General features: G+C 37.1%; 1 protein-coding gene across 3 annotated transcripts in view; it reads right to left on the reverse strand.

The window, feature by feature from the left end:
- Positions 1-23,419, reverse strand: part of LOC131060365 (uncharacterized) — a 237,039-nt gene that overhangs the window by 206,551 nt on the left and 7,069 nt on the right. For all 3 annotated transcript variants that reach the window (XR_009372348.1, XM_057993547.2, XM_057993548.2), the window contains exons 2-5: positions 12,071-12,175; positions 11,895-11,963; positions 11,473-11,562; positions 11,250-11,333 (exon numbers count right to left, since the gene is read on the reverse strand). Coding sequence is in view for 2 of the 3 variants with exons in the window: in XM_057993547.2 (XP_057849530.1) it covers positions 11,250-11,333; positions 11,473-11,562; positions 11,895-11,963; positions 12,071-12,175 (348 nt within the window). In the remaining variant the exon portion in view is untranslated. The remainder of the gene's footprint in view (positions 1-11,249; positions 11,334-11,472; positions 11,563-11,894; positions 11,964-12,070; positions 12,176-23,419) is intronic.

Below are 23,419 nucleotides of genomic sequence, written 5' to 3' on the forward strand. Positions count from 1 at the left end.
GACAGTCACATAAGGATGGAGAAAGCAAAGACTCAAAGGTTCAAAGGGCCAGAAAGTTCATTGAATGCATCTGGTAAATCCATCTTCAAGTACAAGAGAAGACATGATCAGCAATGTATTGAGCATAAGCTCAAGGTGGGTGACAGAGTGTAGTAAAAGATCCCTAGCCAGGCAATACTGATTTTTTTCTGATTTGTTGCTGCTGTTTGAGGGTTTTAAAATTGTTTTCTGAGATTTTTACTTGGGATTTGTTGCCAACAGTTAGTTTAATCATGAATAAATGTCAGTGAACCAATGCTTTGAATTCAAAAATCAAGAAATATAATGGACTAATAATTAATTTCAGATTTCTGATTTTAATACAGCAATATAATAACTTTCATAATCAAGAAATCTATTTCGCCAAAGCATAATGAGCATACCAGGAGTCCAACGTCTAGCCTAGAAAGGGGGTTTATTGAAGAAACTGAAGCAGAATACAATCTAAGGACACCCAGATGCTGGAAGTGACTCCAATGAGCTTTATTTGACCCAACAATAATTACCAAAAACAATTCCTAGAGATATATTGAATCCCACGCCTAGCTCCCAGGCAGGATTATTCCATCTACTAGCAATCAATAAAGTGAATGAGAAATATCAAATATGCTCCTATTGCCTGCTGAATTAATTGATATACTGATGTGAAGTGCTGCTGATAAGAATGGCATGAAATCTAAACCCTCAATAGGCTGAATCAAACAATTGTAGCAAACTAGGGGAGCTGCAAATGGTACGGTTGCCTGTGGAAGTTGTACGGCTGCTGCAAATGAAGGTATGGCAGCCTTCTAAAGTCAACAAACCCTCTCCAATCTATATATAATTCTCTAAAACTGCTGAGCTAAGTCTGAATTGAAGCACAATTAGGAATTCTCAATGAATCCCTCCGTTTTGTGAATTGGGGTATCATCCAAATCCACCCGTCTTCAAGGAGTTTTCATTCCTCAAAGCTACTATGCTGCTGAAATGTGATGCAGAACACAATTCCCAAAAAGCTGATTGTAAAAATGATTCAAAGATGAATGACTGAAGCCTCCTCATGTCTTTTTAACAACTCCAAACCCTTATGTTTCCCTCAAGATGTACGACCCCCTTAGACTCCCTTTATTAAAAGAATTAACTTGTTTTTTAAAAACAACTTGACTCATGTCTCCTAGGCATCATGGCACAGGGGGGCCCCTTTATCATAATTTATTATAATATAAAGTGACTTAATTAAATCACTTTTATTAAATATTAAAGTCAAAACTTTAATATTTAATTTTATTCAAATTCCATCACCTGGCCTCCCCCAAACTGAAAAACTGAATGTTGTCACCATAGTTACAAGCCTCGGACTCAGCAAACTGATTTTTGACTCGGACTCGGACTCAGCGCCCAGACTCGGCAAATTGAAAAACCCAAGAAATTCAAAGATTTTTAATGATTTTAAACTTCTTTCATGTATTTTTTAATAAATAAACATTAAAGACACAATCATCTCATCAAATAGAAGCACATACACAAGTTTACATTGATTACATAAGTATAAATGCAAATTTTAGGCTTGCGCTGAAGGAAATAAGCTAAACTAAATAACACATTAGAAATATAGATAGTGTCAAATGTCTACAAAATTCATGGAATATGAAATCCATGCCATCAAAAGTTCAAAACATATATCAAGTTCAGCATAAAAGCTAGAGCCTAGAAGTCTAAGGCTCAGAGGAGCCAATATCAATGATCATTGATCACTCGACCCCGCAACCGTCCTACGTGTGCGCCTAAGATAGGTCCTGGAACATTCTGCAGCCATGATATCTGCCTATGTCTCAGCCTCAGCCTCAGCCTCAACCTCAGACTTCAGTGACATCAACATCCTCATCCACTATTGTTATATGGAGCCTAATCAAACTCAGAGGTTAAATTTTCCCCTTTTATCGGTGCAATTTCCCCCCAAATTATTCAACTTTGGGGGCAATGCCCCCAAGATGGGGTCAAGGGGCAGCACCCCTTGCGGGGTCCATGGGCAACGCCCCCGTGGGGGTTTTCGGGGGCAGCACCCCCGAAAGCTCAAACGACTTTTATTTCATTCCTTTGTTTAATCTTTATCTGCATTAAATTTATATTTACTACATGCAATTCCTAACATCCACATCATCCTTGGACATAATCACCGTTTATTCCACTTAAAACAAAGGCTTTTTAAATTGTTTTGGCTTTTTTATTGTTGCCTAGGCAACAGAGTCCAAGCCTTGGGACTCGGCGAGTCTACCGAGTCTGGCGGACTCGGCGAGTCTGCCAAGACCCAGCCAGACTCGGCCGAGTCAGAGTCCAGAGGCGCCTGGCCTTGGCAAGGGCGACCCGCATCGAGACTCAGCGAGTCTTGCCAAGACTCACAAAGTCTTGTAACTATGGTTGTCACCTATCCAAGGATGATGACTGGATGTGGTAGTGCAACTGGTAGTCTCCTAAAATGTAAGGATGCTCCTTAAAATTAGGAGACTGTCTCAAATCAATGATAGACACTCCTAAGCCACTCTGATATGCTCCTTGGCCCTCCAATGGTCAAAGTCCATAGTTGAACTACTCGCAACTCGGCTCGACTCGCCAAGCCCCTGAGAAAAAAACTCGGCGAAAACTCGGGAAAAACTCGGCAACGTAAAAACACGCTTAATTTTAATAAAAAATGCATTTTTTTTGCAAAATTTAATGAGAAGATACATCCAATGAGTCAATAAATGATAACACAAAAGAAACAAGTTGATTCTAGATATATTTAAATGCAAAGTGCCTACAAAATCGCATCCTCATGAGAAACGCTGATGGCTGGAAGCAAAATAGTAAATAGTTTTTGTAAAACCAAAAGTAAATACAATTTCCTCTTCCCAGCTCTAGCCAAAACTAGTTTCAAACTTTCATCATATTTGAAATTTCATCATTCATACTCATAGTTTCAAACTTTCAACTCTAAAATGTATAATACCAGGATTTCTTCAATGCTAATTATGTTGTTATATGGAGCCTAATCAGACTCGGAGGTTAAATTTTCCCTACTTCCATCAACACAGTTTCCCCCTATATTTTTCGACGGGGGTTTGGGGGCAGCGCCCCCAGGTTGGTGTCAAGGGGCATCGCCGAAGGACCCTGAAATTTGACTAAGTTTGGAAAATTGAAGAATCCTCCAAAAACTAGATTTTGCATTATAACTCCTGGAGGTCTGAAACCACTCTCAAACATCCTGAAAGTATATATGGAATATAACTTAAAGTATAAGTGACTTTCTTCTTTCTTATACTTAAATGTTATATTCCATGTGTATATTCTAATGAAGAGAATGAAACTAACCTGAAAAAACAAAAATTGATAATTTTTTCCACATGTTTGGGCTTGTGTTTTTAGTCTAGGCGAGTTTTTAAAAGAAACTTGACGAGTTTTTGCAAAAACTCAGCAATTACTTGGCGAGTTTTTTGCAAAAACTTGGCGAGTTTTTGATGCGAGTTAAAGTCAGAAAAATTCGCAGAGCTCAAAAACTCGGCGAGTTTTTGCAACTCGCCGAGTACTCTGCGAGTGTGCCATCTAACAATCAACTAGCAATCTCCTAAAAAATAGGAAGAGTTTTTGCAACTCGCCGAGTACTCTGCGAGTGTGCCATCTAACAATCAACTAGCAATCTCCTAAAAAATAGGAACCCTCGTGGAAAATAGGAAACTGCCCCAGAATGCCCAAAACGTCTCCAATAATCCTCAGAATGTCACCAAATCCCCAAATGGGCTCCCTATCCACCATGTTAGCCAACGGGAACCCTGATTATAGGCTTATGCATGCTGACAACTAGACTGTCTAAGGAAGGGACATTACATTAAGAAAAGAAAGACTCCAAGGACAAGCTAGAAAGTTGAAACCTCTAAGGTGTGGTCCATTTCTCATTTTGAATCAAATAGGAAAGAATGTCTTTCAATTTGATATGCCACCATACAAGAAAATTTATTCAATGGTGAAAGTTGGGAACCTTCATTTGTTTAGGGCCTCCATGTTAGGCAAGGAGGAAGATGTCTTCTTGCCTCAAATGAGGAACTCTCTCCAAAAGAATTTTTTGAATAAAATCTGATGTTGTTCTGAATCTGATGTGATTTTTCAAAAGAAAGAAAGACCTATTCAGGTATTCATGAAACTTGGTTGATTGTCTTGGGTCAACTTCCAAGTAAGGAAAAATGGTACCCAAATAAGGATGTAGGAAGAAATTCTCACATGTAATAAGTCCCTAAGCTTTTGGGGACCAAGAGCCTCTCCATCAGGGAGGTGCGATTGATAAAATAGGTTATAGTTCACAATCAAACAATCGGGTGTGTCAACATCAACCAGAGTAAGTTGTTTCAAGACTCAACTTCACAAGGAGATTGAAGGTTGTTAATTTCAGGCATTCAGATGTTTATGTACAAACAGTTGGTAGTTTAGGATGGTTAAGCATCTTAAGGTTGGCAAAGAATAAGTAGAAAAAAGTGGTTAGCGAGTTGCGATGCAATTGCATCAACAGCAGCTATTCCAAATTCACTCCCTAGGAAAAGTGGCTCTTAGTGAAAGTAGCAATTTCACCAGAATTCAGACAATGCATGGAATGTGATGTATTAGAATAGTTCAATTCAACTTCCAAGCATGGGGAAACACGTGACGGTGCTTCTCAAGACTTGGGAGGTCTATAATACAGTACTGTACATCGTGTACAGTAGTTGGCTCTCTTGTTATCTTCTTTGTAAGCTCATATTGCAGGTTTTTGTCATTGTGGAACAAGGGTTTGGAGATAGCAGACATCATTGTAGAGTTTTGCAACTTGTTTTAATCTGTTGCAGGCCTGTGTTGACATGTTATCAACTTACTACAATGTATGACTGGTGCATACTGGAATGAAAAGCTTCTTGCTCACTCTTTCTAGAGCTTTCCCCTTTAAAGGTTTCTCTACGGTAATCCCTTGTGTTGCAATCATTGTCATGTGTTTCTATTTACTATTTTCATGTTTCCATGTTGATTGCATACTATAATGATGTCATCACTCTGTTGCTGTCAGATATTTGAACTTGACATTGTTTGAGGTGTTTGAAAAGAGCTATTAGGTTGAAATTCATTGTTGACAAGCAATGTGTGGAATATCCATCCTATTTATGGATCATTCTCTATATCAGATTTGTATATGCATTCAATTGCAGCTGATAATGGAAACCTAATCAAAGACCATTGAGAAGGCACTCAAGTGGCAACTTAAGAAGGTAAGAATTTACAAATATTGCACAACTGATTTCAGAATGCTCAAGGAGCTTTAAAAGACAATAAAGCATACATAGGAATTTTAAGAGTTAGAAAAATGTTTGCAGAAGTTAAATATTCACTCATAATGCTTCTAGAGCCTAATTCTGTTCTTCTTCCTGCAGTAATAAGCCACATATGGGTCAAATATGTTAGAAAATTTAGTAAAGTTTACTTTCAATATCTTCTCTATCCAAAAATATGAATACCTGTTACAATTTTTTCCTGCATGGCTGTGTGAAAATAAAAGCCTTAGATGGATACTGTTTATGAAAAGTTTTAAACTGGTGATAGCTTGGGAAAAAATGCAAGCAGACCATGGGAAAATTAAGATGACACGAGGATAACATTGTGTGCTAGCCACACATATAACTGCCCTGTAGCTGGTGTTGGCCTTCATATCTCTTCCTACAACAGTGGCAATAGCATGATGCATTTTTGTTGTAGTTGCATGCAGCTTTAATAGTTAGACGCACTACCACACACTGACATTGATATCATTCAAAAATTAATTCTAGGGCTTGCACATATGATTTGATTTGCATGAACTCACATGGTATATTGGTAAGGAAATTTTGGTATGTACTAAGAGCTATAAGATTTTTTTCTATGGGAGCTGGTGAATTCCAAATAGACATGGCAAAAGCAACACCTCCACCTTTTGGCATATGACTGCTTTTCAGTGTCCTACTCACACAGTTTTTAATGACGATAAACTAAAGACAGCATATGTGTGGATAAGAACATGAAGATTGGAGCCAATAGTAAGTCACTCCTAGCCAAGGGATTGGAATGAACTCAAATGGCATCAAACTTGAAGGAGCCTGTGCTAAAAGATGTTAAAGTTAGATCAGATCTTATATATGGTATATTTTAAAATTTTAATTCACTCTTGATTAATTTTTCAGATTGCAATGTAATGTTCAATTATCACATTAATATATATGTATCAGAATTTCCCTTCATGCTGATTACACTGTATATATATAAAATGCAATGACTGCAGATGCAATTCAAACTCTCCAAGTTCAAATATGGCAGGTACAATAAAACAGAAATGTCTGATCCTTATCAAAGCACTGTTGACTCCTTGCAGATCAAATAATATCTCCACACGATATGCTGAAGTTATCATGCTGTGATTGTGATTGCCTATATAAATGTTATGCAACGGATATCTTATTTTTGTTACCAACCACGATGTATATGTGGCACGATATATATGCTTAGTCAATCGCATAGGGTTGCGACCCTATGTGGAACCGACATGGTCCCACATATGGTCGTAACCCTATGGGATACGATTAGTAAATATAAACAGCAATCAGCATAACAATATAAATCAATTGGTAAAACATACACCAATCGGTATTAGTAGTACACGATTCTATGCATAATTAATTAACAATGAAAATGTTATTATTAATTATGCATAGAATCGGTAATACTTAATTAACCGATTCAATGTTTATATGATAAAATATTAATTTGTACAATGATCAGAAAATTGAATTTACTGATCTGTAGTGTAAGAACAATAAAGGATAGAGATAATAGTTAATTATACAAATGTCTAAGGCCAACGGCCAATTAGACATTTGTATAAGTGGAGTATCAAACCTCAAGTTAGAGGGATCACTGAATGATTCTGTTATTTATTTAATTATCCATATCTGGACTGCTCTGCAAAAGCAGTGCCCTGTTGGCATAGAGACAGTGGCATACATCTAAAGATGGTAACCAGACATAGTCCAAACTTTGCATACTTCCAAAGCTGTATCTAAAACGGCCAACTACAACTTCACTATAAGTGATTAAGAGGAAGAATCAATAGTCAGAGGGAGTCTGACAAACCAACTGAGACAACCTTGGATGAGAAGGACATGAGGTTAATGTTAGTACTTGGAGCTTCAGAGGGAGTCTACTGAACTTTTAGCAGAAGATGATCCAATTGAACCTTTGGATCCTACTGATGGGCCTAGAGATATCGTTGTAACTCGGAAGAGACCTCTTTGGGCAAGGAACACTATGCAGGAGGCAGAACAGTTCGCAGCTTCTAGAGGTACATTCAGAGAAAGTAAAAGACCTTAGAAATTCTCTAGCTATGTTGCATTGATGTGTAATCTTATTGAGACTGAACCTACCAATGTTGAGGAAGCCTCAAATCACCAAGTATGGAAAAATGCTATGGATGAAGAATATCAATCCATCCCTAAGAATGATGTTTGGGATATTGTGCCAAGACCTAAGGGCAAGTCAGTGGTATCTTCCAAGTGGTTATTCAAGATTAAGCATGCAGCTAATGAAAGCATTGAGAAATACAAGGCTAGATTTGTGGCTCGTGGCTTGTCTCAGAAAGAAGGAATAGATTATGAAGAAAAATTTGCTCCAGTTGCTCAATATACTTCCATCAGGACCATCATTGCCATTGCAGCAACTAAGGGATGGAAGCTACATCAGATGGATGTAAATACAGCTTTTCTCAATGGTGTGATTGAGGAGGAGGTCTACATTGAGCAACCTGAGGGTTTTGTGATTCATGGGAAAGAGTCTCGTGTATGCAAGTTGAAGAAAGCCTTATATGGCCTTAAGCAGGCTCCTCGCATGTGGTATGAAAGAATTGATAAATACTTAACAGGTTTGGGTTTCTGCAAGACTAATGTTGATCCGAACCTTTACTTCAAGGTATTTAATGGTGACATGTTGACCTTGGTATTATATGTTGATGACCTATTTGTTACTGGGGAAGATCATCTCATCCACAGGTGCAAGAAGGAGTTGACTTCAGAATTTGAGATGAAAGACTTAGGACTCCTGCACTTCTTTCTAGGGTTAGAAGTATGGCAGAGGCCTAATGAGATTATCCTAAGTCAAGCGAAATACACCATTGATATTTTGAAGAGGTTTGGAATGTTAAATTGCAAGTCTATGCCTACTCTGATGGAAACTAACTTGAAGAAATTGAGGGAAGCTGCTGCTAGTTTGGATCTTGTGGATCCTACCATGTGTAGGCAGTTGATTGGATCATTGGTGTATCTAGTTGACACTAGAAGGTCAAGTTTTGGGCATGAATGAAACGAGAATAACTCGTCACGATCATTGGATATTTGTTATGCAGTGAGTGCACTTAGTCAGTTCATGTGTGAACCGAGACAGATACATCTAGTTGCAGCCAAGCATATCTTGAGATACTTGTGTGGCACAGTTGGATATGGTTTGAAATACCCTTCTGGTGTGAAACTGAGCTTAGAAGGCTGTTCTGATTCTGATTGGGCAAGAAATGTTACTGATCGGAAGAGCACTTCTAGTTGTTGCTTCAATTTGGGTTCTGTTATGATTTCCTGGTGCAGCAGAAAGCAGTCTTCAGTGGCACTGAGCATCGCAGAGGTAGAATAAATGGCAGCATGTGTGGCAACTCGCGAAGCAATGTGGCTTCAGAAGCTACTTGCAGGATTGTTTGGACAATCGTTGGAGCCTACTACTATTCATTGTGATAACCAAAGTTGTGTGAAGCTTTCGGTTAATCCAGTGTTCCATGACAGATCAAAACATGTTGAGATTCAATATCACTACATCAGAGATATGGTACAAAGGAATGTTGTTCAATTGAGATACATTTGCACTGAGGAGCAGACGGCTAACATTCTCACCAAGCCCCTTGCCAAAGTGAAGTTTGTGCATTTTCGAGACAAGCTTGGAGTTGTGGAGAATGAAGCCCTTGCTGAGAGGGAATCTCAACATCAGTGATTTCTTGAGATGTATCATAATGCATTCTTCTCTGTGAGAGAAGTTTGAGGTGCAAGCCCTTGTTAATGCATTCTTCTCTGCAAGAGAAGTTTGAGGTGAAAGCCCTTGTTCCACCCTCTGCGAGTAGGTATGGTGGATGTCATGGAAGAAATTCCATGATCTAGCACTTGTGTTTATTCACCCTCTGGGAGTAGCTATGGTGAACGTCATGTTGAGATGACGACATCACGATTGAGTGATGGGCACTTGTGTTCATTTGTTTTCCATTCATGGGTGTAGCCATGATGGACCCACCCTCTGGGAGTAGCCATGGTGGTTGTCACTATGTGACTCAGATCTTGAGAAGGTCTCCTCCCTAGCTAAGAGGGAGTGTTGATGTTATAGCTAGGCCGGATCCCTTCTTGGGCCGACCTAGCACATATATGTGACTAATTGGCCATTGGCCTTAATCACGCCCTATATGCAATAATCATGAAACGTGTGGATGAGGTCAACCCCATAATGGGTGCTTAATTGATGGTATTATATTATTATTTAATGATTCTCCTATGAGCCGACCTAAGGTGATTAAGGTGGCTGAATCTCATATATATGCAAAGTCTAAATCATTGTAACATCATACACACAGCGAATACATTATCCTTCAGCAGTGATCAGCGAATACCATCTACAGTCAGAGAATATCTCCTAAGGACAGCGAATTCACTTCTATGCATAGCGAACTACATTCCAAGGTCAGCGAGCTAGTTCTAGGGTCAGCGAGCTTGTTCTAGGGTCAGCGAACCAGAATCAAGGTGCAGCGAACTTCCTTGAGACAGCGAATATCCTCCTTGATCTGCAAATCGTGTTATTGATCAGCATTCATATTGCAGATAAGTTCTTGTACTGCTGTGCATACCTTGCTGTTCTGAGTGCTTCAAGTGTTGAAGTACAATTATAAAGACTCGTACTGATTTGACTAATAAAGATCTGAAATTAGTTGCTGAGTTTTTCACTTCCAAGAGGCAGGTTTTCCCAAGGTATTTTGGAAATCTTTGTATGCATTGTTTTAGTTCTCTGTTATTGCTATCTATATTTAACAGTGTGATCCTAAAATTAACAATCTCCAGGTGATTATGGTTTAAAATTTCATTTTTTATATAATGGTGAGCATTATCAAATATCAATACACTTAATGTTTCCTTTCATTGACATCTATTTCAATTCTTTAAAATGTTAATGTCTTTTTATTTTTAACTATTTTAGTATTTTACATTCTTTAAAGTTGCATATCCATTATATGATTTATTTTTTCGAAATTAAAATTTCTATTTATAAGTTTATTTATTTTTAATTTTTGCCATCTTCAAGTATTATTTGACATCTTCAAGTATTGTCTCCAGCATCCTTGAAAAATTAAAAACAGCATACCAGCACAGAACACCCATCGTTGTCTCATGGTAAATATGGAAAATGGCGCCTGTTACATCATCAATCTCCATAGTACAATCATTTTGGCATTTCAAATGCTACGAGATTTATGGTGGAGAATCATTCCTTCAAGGAATTTTCATTTTTTATTTATCCTAGAACTAGTTTCCAGTTTACTGTTGTGATTCCTCAATTGAGTGAAGAAAATTCCTTTTCTGTAATGAGAAACTAAATCCACCAAACTTGCATTAAATGCCTCTTCATCTAGCAATAAAACCCCTTATAACCTAGGTGCATTTGAATTTTGCAAGAGTAGTTATTCTCCTCTGCAGAAGGTTGTGCTCCCATTTAAGAAAAAATGTTATCGGTTCAAACCCAAATTCTCCATCCGTTTTGCTATCTTGTACATCTCCATCAATTGCTTCGCAAAATCTTTCCACTTGTATTACGTTGACCGATGCTCTTGGTATGAAATTTTCTTCAGGTTTGAAGTATTAAGTATTTTACTTTTTACCCTTAACGAACATTCTAATTAGCACCTAGCATGACACAATACTCGCCATCCTATGTCACTACTAGCACCATTTATCTATGGGTGTAATGTCAAGCTACTATAAATCTAATTCTAACAACAAATTTTTAAAAAACAAAATTTGCCACATCTATATAGTCCCAGACGGTTAGCCACGTGACCAGATGATTTTGGACTTGAAAATGCTTTATTTCTACAAAAGAGACCAATGCATTGAAATATTACAGATCAGCTATCATACCTCATTGGCAACCTTTTCTAGACGAAGTGGAGCATTCAAGCCATCTTCTGGTATATCATCAAATGCTACAGTAAGTGAAGTGTCCTGCCGAACAAAACTATGATTATTAATTGATTTTATTAAAAGATTTGTTATAGAAGTTTCTGTTGCATTTGAAAGAAATAGTATGGAATATACCGAATCTATAATTTGCACTTTCAGTCTAAAGGAATCAAAGTTTAACCTTTATTCTGTATACTACTCCTTGCCCCAAGGGAGCACTTCCAACCTCTGCCTTATTTGGCTTTAAAATAACCACATCATGAGTAGAAAACTGCAAAAACAAAAGAATATTAGGTAAAATACAGCTTCCTCTAACATTGGCATAAATAAAACCCCTTAATATTGTTTTTTCGTTTTCTTCATAACAAAAACAGGACTAGTAAACATAAAATAGCGAGGATAATGTATGATTTCTGTAATTGTAACCAGTGTTGACAGCCATACAATGCGATTCAAAGTGATTCCAAGTACATCAAGAAAACAAAGAGTGCATGTCAAACATGTCTTGTCATTTTTCAAATGTCTAAAGTTCAATTCTATAAGGAAATGAAATGTCAGAAATGGTTGATGCATAAATGGAAGATACATGCAGCTTGTACTCACTTTATGTGAGGGGAGAAGATCGCCTTTATTTGATTGCAATTCCAAAAGCATCTTACCCATTAGCCCTGTCTAATATCCAGAAGAAATTTAGTGCAAATGGGCAATTCATAGCACAGGAAATATTTTTTATGCACAAACCACCAGATACAAAAGCAGTAGAAAGGGCCCTAACATACCTGCACATCTGTACATTTTAGACTAAGGATTGCAGAACCACGTTTCTGAGAAACATCTAGCTTCCGTGTTGCAATTGAATCCATTGATGCTGATATTTCCGCTTCCTTAAAATGGAAAGAAAAACGACTGAACTTTGTCATTATGCCACATAACCAAATACACAATGTCTTCTAGATGTTTAGCTTCCATTAATAAAATCGATTAACAAAGCATTTTGCCAAAAAGAGGTCATCCTTTTGCTAACAAATTAGAATGAAGAGCAGAATAGAAAAGTTCCTTACATCCAATGGTAAATGTGAATCTACTTATTTCTGTTATGACCTTAACTTACAACATTTTACAAGTCAAATGTTTATTCTGTATTCTACAGAACAACCAGTGTGATGTTTGCATAAAGAATGTAACATACCATACTTGTAAAGAGGTATAGCTTACTGTTCTCTAGAATAACCAAATAATGATAATTTACATGATAATTCAGGAAAATCAATACACATGAAAAACCTCTACAACATTGGCCACTGCATTCTTATAGCCTGTTAATCGTTAAAAAGAACTGTTTATTAGACACTTGTTTGCTTAAACCTATATGGTTGCTATATGAAGTTTGTTTTTCCCAAATTCCCAATATGTCGCCATGTGGCTTTAATTTGGATGCTTACCTAAGATTTATTTAACTTTACTTTCTTAAAGGGTATTCACTTTATTCTTGGTCTTAAGTTTATCTCAAGTTGTTACTTTCTGAGCTCCTAATGTTGATCTATCAAACTCTCAAGTTCATTAGTCTTAGACTCTTAAGGATTTGTTTTCCTTGATTCTCCAAATGGAATTAATTCTTAAAGTTTAATCAAACCTAAGGTTTACCCAAATTACCTTTAAAAGTTACCATTGTTATTCAACTTCTCGTCCGCTTGGTCTCTTTGAAAACAAATTTTATGGGCATTGATTTCTCCCTTAAAACTATGAGTTTAAATTGACATGATTAAGTCTAGATTTGATCCTAAATCTCAAGCCAATGATTATTTTACAGATAGCACTTCCTAATTCATTCAAGACATCAACTTGTCATGTTTTCTTTTCTAGATTTACAAGCATAACTCGAGTTTTTCATTTTTTGATCAAGCATGATGATGAGACTTGCGTCACTTCACTTAATTGAACTCTTAAAAGACATGTGGTTGTTTATCACGGTGGTATTGCAAAGTATTAAACCTTCAATAAAACAATGTTAAATTTGACAAGCAAGTTACATGTCATCAATGAATTGAGAAAGCACTGCATAAGCCTATGTAGAATTGTATTTCGTGCCATATATAATTTGTTTTGTTCATCTGTGCTATTTACATTGTTTTGAACTTAGTATATTTTACACAATCATTTGCTTAAATACAAAGGAAATTTGAGGTAGATGTTGCATGATCAAATAGAAAGATGCATTCATGTCCTTTATATGATGTGATAGCTCTCTTCAAGTTTTTCCAATTGCTTTTGTTCAGATTATTGATGGCTACAATGCATCTCACTAATCCTAGAATATAGTAGTTAATGCTTAAATGTAAAGGACAAAAGTGAGAAAAGATTAAAATTAAAAATAGAACAAAAATAAGGAATGAGAATGAAACATATATGAGGAGATCTTTCTTATAACATAATAGGAAAATGAATAAATTAGTCTCCAAGTTAAATTCATTACTACAAGGAAGTGCAAACCAAATGACAGTTACAAATACTATTAGATGCTGAAAGGAACCACTCTCTTCCTTAGTTGAATGTATGAATATGCAATAAAGATGGGACAAAAGAGGAGGAAAGAAGTGCATTAGAAAAGGATGAGATGTTGTAAATAAGGCCACCAAATTAGAATGATTAGAAGCCTTATCTCCCATGTAATTAGTTCTATTAGAGCTTTTTTTGAAATAGTATACTATAGAGATAATGTAAACGTTTTCTTTATGTAAGATCTAGCATAGATCTGCTTTGACACCATATAAAATTTGCCCAAGTAATCTACCTATTGGAATCCAGCTTTAATAGGCCTGAAAATTTGCAGATTTAGCTGTTTACCAATGTGCTATTTTGACTTTGTATAAGTCCACCTTTTATAACCAACCTGACAAAGTATAACTGGATTTTACTTCTGCCAAAATTTGCTCAAATTTTCTCTACAATGTCCCCTATATGTTCATCATGCTTCGACGTCTTCAAAAAGTCCAAAAGAATTTAATTGTTGATGCTATAGGGGTCATTTCCTTAGGTTTTGTGTGTTTGTCAACTTCTCAAGTTGTCGAGGTTGTCCCTACTATCATACCCTTCCTACCGATCCCGACATCCTACTCATACCCTTGTTAAAATTTGTCTAAGTGTCGGTTTTGTCAGCCTATCGGGCTATCAAGGATGTCATTTCATCTCTCCCAAGTTTGGAAAGGTTGGGTTATCCCTTAGAAAAATTTCAGTCATCAGGGTGTCAAACTTGTTTCTCCATCAGTGCCCATTCTCTCGCATCTTCTACCCACGATTCTTGATAATTTTCCTTTTAATCTAATTCCTTTGTTTTTTGCTGACCCTTTTGACTTTATCATCCCCAAGTACCTTCTCCTTCTTCCATAAACACTTCACCTTTTCCTCCACTCATGTTCATTTCAATTGCAATTTCTCTCAACCCATTACTCCTTTGTAGAATTTCCCATCCCATCTGCACTTACAGGAACTTGACCTCCAAGTGAACCTCACCTTTTCATTCACATCCAGTTCCAAGGTGCACTTTCATGTCGATTTCCTGCAAACCCTGATTCTTTCACACATTTCCCTTTATGGAGTTTTGACCCTCATGTACAGTGCAGTTTTAACCTTCCCAGCTTCACTTCCGATGGAAATCTCTCTTGCCTCATGCTTTCTCTTTATGGAAACTTAGCATCCAACAAACTACACCATGTTCAATTGCACTTCACTTCTACTGGGAGTTCCCACAATCATTTTCACACCTTAGCCATTTTCTCACCCATCCCCTCCAATTCCACAAGATTTCTCTACATCTAATTCAAAACCATTTTTCTACAATTCCCGTCTACCCCAAAACACCATTAATGTAATTAAAGTGCTTGCCAACCACCAAATCTAATTCGCTTATGCCCATAAAACATCAATCAATCAAAAGGGCATTGACGTAGAGGAAGAAATGAATGAAATGAAAATGCCCTAATTAATACACTTATTAGGATTTCACAACCTGATGACTATGCACCATATCCAAGCCACATTTGCTACAAATTTCATAAGCTTTTCCATGCCTTGTCATGACAGATCCAAAGGCACTATAAATGAAAAAAAAGACTTGCTGATCTAGGAAAAAACTTCCCACATGTTTCCATGGTACATTCAAGTAGATCTGCGATGAGTTTTGTGGCACAATTTCAAGAAAACAACACTCAAGGAGTGTGGGTATTCTCTACAATCATACTGGTTGTGGATATTTGCATTTATTGCCAATCTAGCATCTTTCTTTAAGGATTTTAACAATCCAAAACGCTCCATTTGAAAAGAGTGTGGAAAAAAGGCAAAATAGAGAGGAAGGCCAAGTAGTTGTAGAACATCAATATTTGCAAGAAGCCCTAGAGTTTTGTTTTTTGGCTCTAGATAAAGCATTTTGATACTATAATGATTTGAGTTTGTCCCAATTTTGTTGTAACACATTTGTAACCTTTATAGATAGAATGATTAAAGGGAAAGCTGACCTTAGTTGAGAGTCTCCTTGTCTATGGTGTACATATTTGAATGTGTGCTGATTAGTTTACCAATCAAATGACTATAAAATCCAACATTTCTAGATGTGTGTTGATTAGTAGGCCAACCAAACGATTGTAAAATCCTCGCAAAGCCTATGTGAGGCATCTTCTTAGAATAATAAAGGAAATGTATTGGTATGCTCATGGATTATTAAGTAGATTAATTTAATATTTTGCAAACATTTATTGTTTTTCTAAATGTATGTTTAGAGTCCAGCTTGCCTGTTCATTTTGAAAGGCATAGTCTTTTATGGTATGTCTTAATTAAGCTATCACCTTTGGTTACAATTGTTACAATTTAGGATGAACATGGAGCCCTATTGCCCAATGGATAAAGGCACCAGTCAACTACTAGTTCCAATTCCCCATCATCCTAACACTATAATGTCCCCCATTTTCATGAAGATCACTTCATAGAGGGTTTAGCCTATTCCTAGCTCTCGTAGGCTAATACGGTTTGTTTAGAGGATCGCTTGGGCATTTGCTTGTGGCTTCACATTTTATTTTTATATGAATTTTGGTAAGATAATGTATTCCCACGTATGATGTCACGTATGAAGTCAATTGCACTTTATATTTTAATGATATTTTAATATTATCTAAAGTGCAATTAAATATTATTTTATAAAAGAGAATCTTCTAGAAGGAGGCTGACACGTGAGAAAAAGAATAAATAAAGGGTGAGGCTCATTGTTTTGGCATTGACTATTTGACATCTCTTGTGTTTATGAACTTTGTGGAGCTTAAGGTTTCTGCAAGTTACCTATTTGATCTTTGGGAACAAAAACTCCCATAGATTGGCATTACTGAGGTGGTGAAAGATCCTCCAAAGGGTTGCATTGTGGTGGAAGATACTTCAGTCTTTCACATAGGGCTTATTGAACTTTGTTACTGTTAATTCTTGTAACATCAGTCGTACAATTTCATAATTCCGATGTATGGATTAATTACATGTTAACATATATGTTAATAGATAAACTTTAGTATATACGCTAACAATAAATAATAAATAAAAACTAAATCGAATTATGGTGTTTGCCACCGGTCACACCCTTTCATGTTAACGGGCTATGATTAAGCGATTCATAATCGCATTCCTCACAATCAACAATGATCTTAATGGTGTTAACGTGTTGGGTTATCATGAGTGGTACGTAGGAGAGCGATGTGTCTTCCCACGTGGGAAGACATATCTCTTCCTTACGTACCCCCTCATTCACATATATATAACACGCATACAATGAGGAGGAACATGTACCGAAATCGATAAGTGTTGTGCATCCTTCCAGTTACACTACAGCAGTTCAAATTTGATTTCAGATTATATATTCATCTCTTCTATCCTCTTGATCACAGAATTTGAATAAAACTTAACATGGTATCAGAGCTAAGTTAAGGAAGATCAAATTAAATTATGTAACGATCATATAGAATTTCACCCGGCTCTTAGTAGATCACATTCCTATAATCCTAATGGCAACCGGAGTTAGGTTTGAAGATCGACTAGATGGAGCATCAAATTTTGTATCTTGGAAATTCAGGATCATGCTTGTTTTGAAAGAAAATAAAATTGACTTCCATGTCAAAAGTAAAATTCCTGAACCCTCGGATGATATGGAGAAAATTCAATGGAGCAAGGACAGTGAGAAGGCTCTTAAGATAATTGTGGATTCAGTGAGAGACCACATTGTGCCAATGATTTCTAAATATGAGACGGCTTTTCAGATGTTCAAAGCCCTAGCTAACATTTATGAAATCAACAACACTAGCATGGCTCTCACCTTGAAGAATCAACTACACCATATAAAGATGAATAAAGGAGAGACAATTACATCCTATTTCTTGACGATCACTAAGCTTAGGGATCAACTATCCACTATTGGACATCTAGTAGACAACAAAGAACTTGCTATGATGGCCCTAAATGGACTTCCTACCTCATGGGAATCGTTCATTCAAGGAATCAGTGCTCGTTCTAAATCTCCTAAGTTTGATAGATTGAAAACCGATTGCATTCAAGAGGAATCTCGACTTGTCACAAGAGGAATAAAACAAAACAATGGTAATGAGGACATTCAAGTTCTAAACTCTAATTCTCACAAGAAAGGAAAGAAGAAGAACTTTAAGAGAAAGAGGGACAACAGCTCAAATGGAAAGGGGTCTTCAAAGAAAAAGAGAGACATTTCTGAAGTACAATGTTTCAAATGTGACCAATATGGGCACTATGCAATGAAGTGTCCAGATAGGATCAAGCAACAGGCTTCAATGGTAGAAGTTAAGAGTGATTCCGAGAAACTAGTCTTCTACTCAACCCTCTCTAGTCAAGTCACCTCCAATTCCAACACATGGGTGATTGACAGTGGAGCATCTCGACACATCACTGAATTTCGTGAGAACCTAGATACACTTGTGGAAAATTCAAATGAAGAAGTGACAATTGGTGATGACTCAAATTATCCAATTATGGGAATAGGAACCTGCAATATCAACCTAAAGTCAGGCATATCCCTACAGCTGACTGGAGTTCTATTTGTACCTGGTATAAAGAGAAACCTTGTCTCAGTTTCTGCACTTGAAGATAAGGGTTATAGATTAACCTTTATGGAAGGAAAGGTACTTGCTTGGCCAAAGAACTCCACCATCAAGAAAGCCCGCACCATTCGAGTAAGACAAGGGAGCCTCTACAAATTTTACACCACTCCACCTCAAGCCTTGATTCATGAGACTCAAGATTCGAATGAACTTTGGCACAGAAGATTAGGGCACCTTCATTTCCTTGCCCTACCTAAGATAGAGAAGATGGTGATTGGCTTACCCAAGCTAAGTCACAGTTCTGAAGGAGCCTGCAAGGGGTGTGCCTTGGGAAAGAATACTAAAAGGTCTTTCAATTCTAGCAACAGTAAATCCAAAAATGTATTAGAATTAGTTCATTCTGATTTATGTGGACCCATGTTTGTACCCTCCTTAGGGGGATTTTTATATTATGTAATATTTGTGGATGATTATTCTAGGAAGACCTGGATATATTTTCTGAGGTACAAAGAGTCTGAAGAAATCCTTTCTAAATTTAAGGAATTCAAAGCTCTTGCAGAAAACATGACAGGTAAGAAAATCATAACCCTAAGAACAGACAATGGGGGGGAATACACTTCTGATATGTTTAAAGATTATTGTATAAATGCTGGGATTAAGAGGGAGTTAACTGTACCTTATAACCCACAACAAAATGGGGTAGCTGAAAGAAAGAAAAGGACTATAGTTGAAGCTGCTAGGGCTATGTTGTTTGACCAAAATATAGAAACCTCATTTTGGGTTGAAGCGTCTACGACAGTTGTGTACATTCAAAATAGATGTCCTCATTCTCTTCTTGATAATAAAACCCCTGAAGAAGCCTTTACTGGTAACAAACCTGACATAAGTCATCTTCGGATCTTTGGGTGTCCAGTCTATGTTCATGTTCCCAAAGAAAAGAGATCAAAGTTAGAACCTTCTGGAAAGAAAGGGGTATTTGTTGTGTACAATGAAACCTCTAAGGCTTACAGAGTATACATACCTGGACAAAGGCAAATTGAACTAAGCAGAGATGTCATCTTTGAAGAAGACATAGCATTCAGGAGGTCCAAAAGCTCTAATAAATTAGAACACCAAGATCCCCCTACAAGCATGGATGAGGATCCCACCCCTGATATTCAGAGGAAGACCCCTGAAAATGCTGAGCATGAAGTTCAAGACTTACCTTTAGAAGAACATTATCCCGAAACTAGGAAGAGACCACTTTGGGCTAAAAAGATGCTTCAAGAAGCTGAAAATTATACTGCTCCAAAGGGGACCTTCAGAGAAAGTAAGAGACCTAACCTATTTTCCAGTTATACTGCCTTGATGAGTGAGACCATTGATGCAGAACCTTCCCATGTTGGAGATGCTCTCAAGCATCAAGTTTGGAAAGATGCTATGTCAGAAGAGTATCAGTCAATTCTGAAAAATGATGTCTGGGATATTGTGCCCCGGCCTAAAGGCAAATCTGTGGTATCTTCTAAATGGCTCTTCAAAATCAAACATGTAGCATATGGCAGCATTGAGAAGCACAAAGCAAGGTTTGTTGCCAGAGGTTTCTCACAGAAAGAAGGCATTGACTATGAAGAGACATTTGCTCCTGTTGCCAAATACACTTCTCTCCGAGCAGTTTTGGCTATTGCAGCATCTAAAGGATGGAAAGTCCATCAAATGGATGTTAAGACTGTTTTTATGAATGGTAAGATTGAAGAAGAAGTTTATTTGGAGCAACATGAAGGTTTTGTGATTCATAAGGCTGAATCACATGTTTGCAGATTAAAGAAAGCCCTCTATGGGCCGAAACAGGCCCCCAGAGCATGGTATGAAAGAATTGATCACTATCTCTTGGAATTAGGATTTTCCAAGAATGAAGCAAATCAAAATCTCTACTACAAGGTAATCAATGGTGAATTATTAATTCTTATTCTTTATGTTGATGATCTACTAATCACAAGAGAGGATAATTGTATTTCTCGGTGTAAGAAAGAATTAGCCTCTGAGTTTGATATGAAGGATTTAGGAATTCTTCACTACTTCCTTGGATTGGAAGTTTGGCAGCAGGCAAATGGCAGATGGCATAATCCTTAATCGAGGAAAATACACCATTGATATACTCAAGAGATTTGGAATGATGGATTGTAGATCCATGACAACACCTATGGAGACAAATCTGCACAAGCTAAAGGAAGCAATTGCAGAATCAAAGTTTGCAAATCCTACCCTCTACAAACAGATTATTGGATCTCTGATGTATTTGGTAAACACAAGACCTGATATATGTTATGTTGTTAATACACTAAGTCAGTTCATGTGTGAACCTAGGTAAATACATCTTGTTGCTGCAAAGCAAATTCTGAGTTATCTTCGAGGAACTATTGGTTTTGGTCTGAAATATAAACATGTAGACCTTGACCTACATGGACTGATTCTGATTGGGCTGGAAGCAGAGTTGGCAGGAAAAGCACATCAGGATGTTGCTTCAGTTTAGGATCAAGAATGATCTCATGGATATGTAGAAAACAGTCTTCAATTGCTCAGAGTTCTACAGAAGCTGAGTACATTGCAGCCTCCATGGGAGCAAGAGAAGCACTATGGCTCCGGAAATTGCTTGTAGGACTGTTTGGTCAGCCCTTAAATCCTACTGTCATCTATTGTGACAATCAGAGTTGCATCAAGCTCTTAATGAATCCAGTATTACATGACAAGTCTAAACACATTGAGATTCCTTATCACTATGTCGAGATATGGTGGAAAGGAATGTGATCCAACTGAATTATATTAGTACAGGTGATCAGATTGCAGACATTCTTACCAAGCCTCTCTCCAGGGTCAAGATTGAACACTTTAGAGATAAACTCGGTATGGTTGAAAATGTTATTTAATTTTGAGATAGAGTCTCATTTATTCTAATATACTAATATATTTAAGATGTTTAATGTGTAAACTCTTTTGTCATGTGTGTGACTCCATGACTTCATGGGCCCCCTATGAACATTATTGAAGGGTGACGACTTTTCAATAATGAACACTTGTTTCAAATTGATATTGTAAGGTGACAATTTTACAATTATCCATTTATCTATCTTGATGGATATCATGTGACTTGATATCTGTGGACATGTCATGATAGTATATATCTCTGAGACATTATGGTAGATATCAATTGGTTGGTATCATTAAATAAACCATAATTATGATAGAGATCTTCATGGTGAATATTATGGACATAATATTCGTGGACATGCCATGAATCATTATCAATATGGTAGGCATCATGTGACTTGATGCCAGTGCACATACCTTACTTGATAACTATGAGTTATGGTGAGTATCATGAGACTTGATATTCATTGTTGAATCATATCTCTGAATATCACTATGGAGTGATATCTTTTCCCTTCACAATCAATGTATGAATTGTGATGTTTTCTCTAACATGAAATGTGTCCTCCCTAGCTAGGAGGGGGTGTTAATTCTTGTAACGTCGGTCGTACAATTTCATAATTCCGATGTATGGATTAATTACATGTTAACATATATGTTAATAGATAAACTATTAGTATATACGCTAACAATAAATAATAAATAAAATCTAAATCGAATTATGGTGTTTGCCACCGGTCACACCCTTTCATCTTAACGGGCTATGATTAAGCAATTCATAGTCGCGTTCCTCACGATCAGCGATGATCTTAATGGTGTTAACGTGTTGGGTTATCATGAGTGGTACGTAGGGGAGAGATGTGTCTTCCCACATGGGAAGATATATCTCTTCACTACGTACCCCCTCATTCACATATATATAACACGCATACAATGAGGAGGAGCATATACCGAAATCGATAAGTATTGTGCATCCTTCCAGTTACACTACAGCAGTTCAAATTTGATTTCAGATTATATATTCATCTCTTCTATCCTCTTGATCACAGAATTTGAATAAACTTAACAGTTACAGCATCCAAGGAGTTTGGTTTGGTATTGAGCCTTCATTTGTGGGTTGATTGATTTCAGTTTTGGCATCCATTTATTGAGGCAGATAGGCCCTCCATTTAGGAGTAATTTGGAGGTGATTTTGTGAAGTTTGGAGGTGGTTCTCAGATTTATACAGGTCTGCGATGAAGGTTGATCAGACTGATCAGACCACATGAGACTCAAAATTATGTTCATTGCATTTGATAGAAGGAACAAATCGTTCTGAGTATTTGACCAATCATTTTCCTCAAACTAGACCATCATTTCCATCGTGTTTTGAAGGTTTTCCTAAGTGTGAAGGTGACATGAACAGTGGTCGTGAACGGTACCGCTACAGTATATGGGCATTTGTATTGGGTATTGCTTGTTTCTTCACATCGGCATTGGGCCATCTTCAAAACAGGTTCTCTCTACAATTTGTAACTGATTGTATTGCCAAACTAGTTATTGTTTTTGATTACGGGAAAAACAGGTTTTGAAGGGATCCCGAAACCCTATTACAAAAGAGACTTAATAGATAAAAGCATTAAGAAGCAAGAAAAAACATTCTACAAAATACCAGCAAAGTTCTGGGCAATATCCAGCAAAAAAGCCCAACAAAACCAGCAACATCCAACTAAAACATAAAGAAAGCAAAAGACAGATTACTTAATGTTTTTAAGGGCATTATAGCCAAATTTCCGTTAATCCCTTGCAAGTCTTTAATATTATCCCTTAGCTTAGGGATATCCTTAGAAGAGGCCAAAGTTGCTTTTTTCATGCTCGCCCTGGTTCTTTTTGCCGCACCACCAGGAGCACTTTCCAAAGTTCCTGCCTCAGTAGCATCCTCATCGATGTCGAGATCCACAACAGGAGTCGGATTCATACTATGCTTATTCAGAGATCGCAACAAAGACCTAAAAAGGTAATAGGGCAAAGAAATCCTCTTCTCATGTCTGAAATGATTTAAAAGCACAAAATGGTATGTGTGGACCCTCGAAAAACGGCCCTCCACAGTAATGTATTCCATGATTGCATTAAGCACCCAGCCCCAGATTT

The sequence above is a fragment of the Cryptomeria japonica genome, chromosome 4 (genome assembly GCF_030272615.1).
Source record: "Cryptomeria japonica chromosome 4, Sugi_1.0, whole genome shotgun sequence".
In the NCBI taxonomy this organism is placed as follows: Eukaryota; Viridiplantae; Streptophyta; class Pinopsida; order Cupressales; family Cupressaceae; genus Cryptomeria; species Cryptomeria japonica.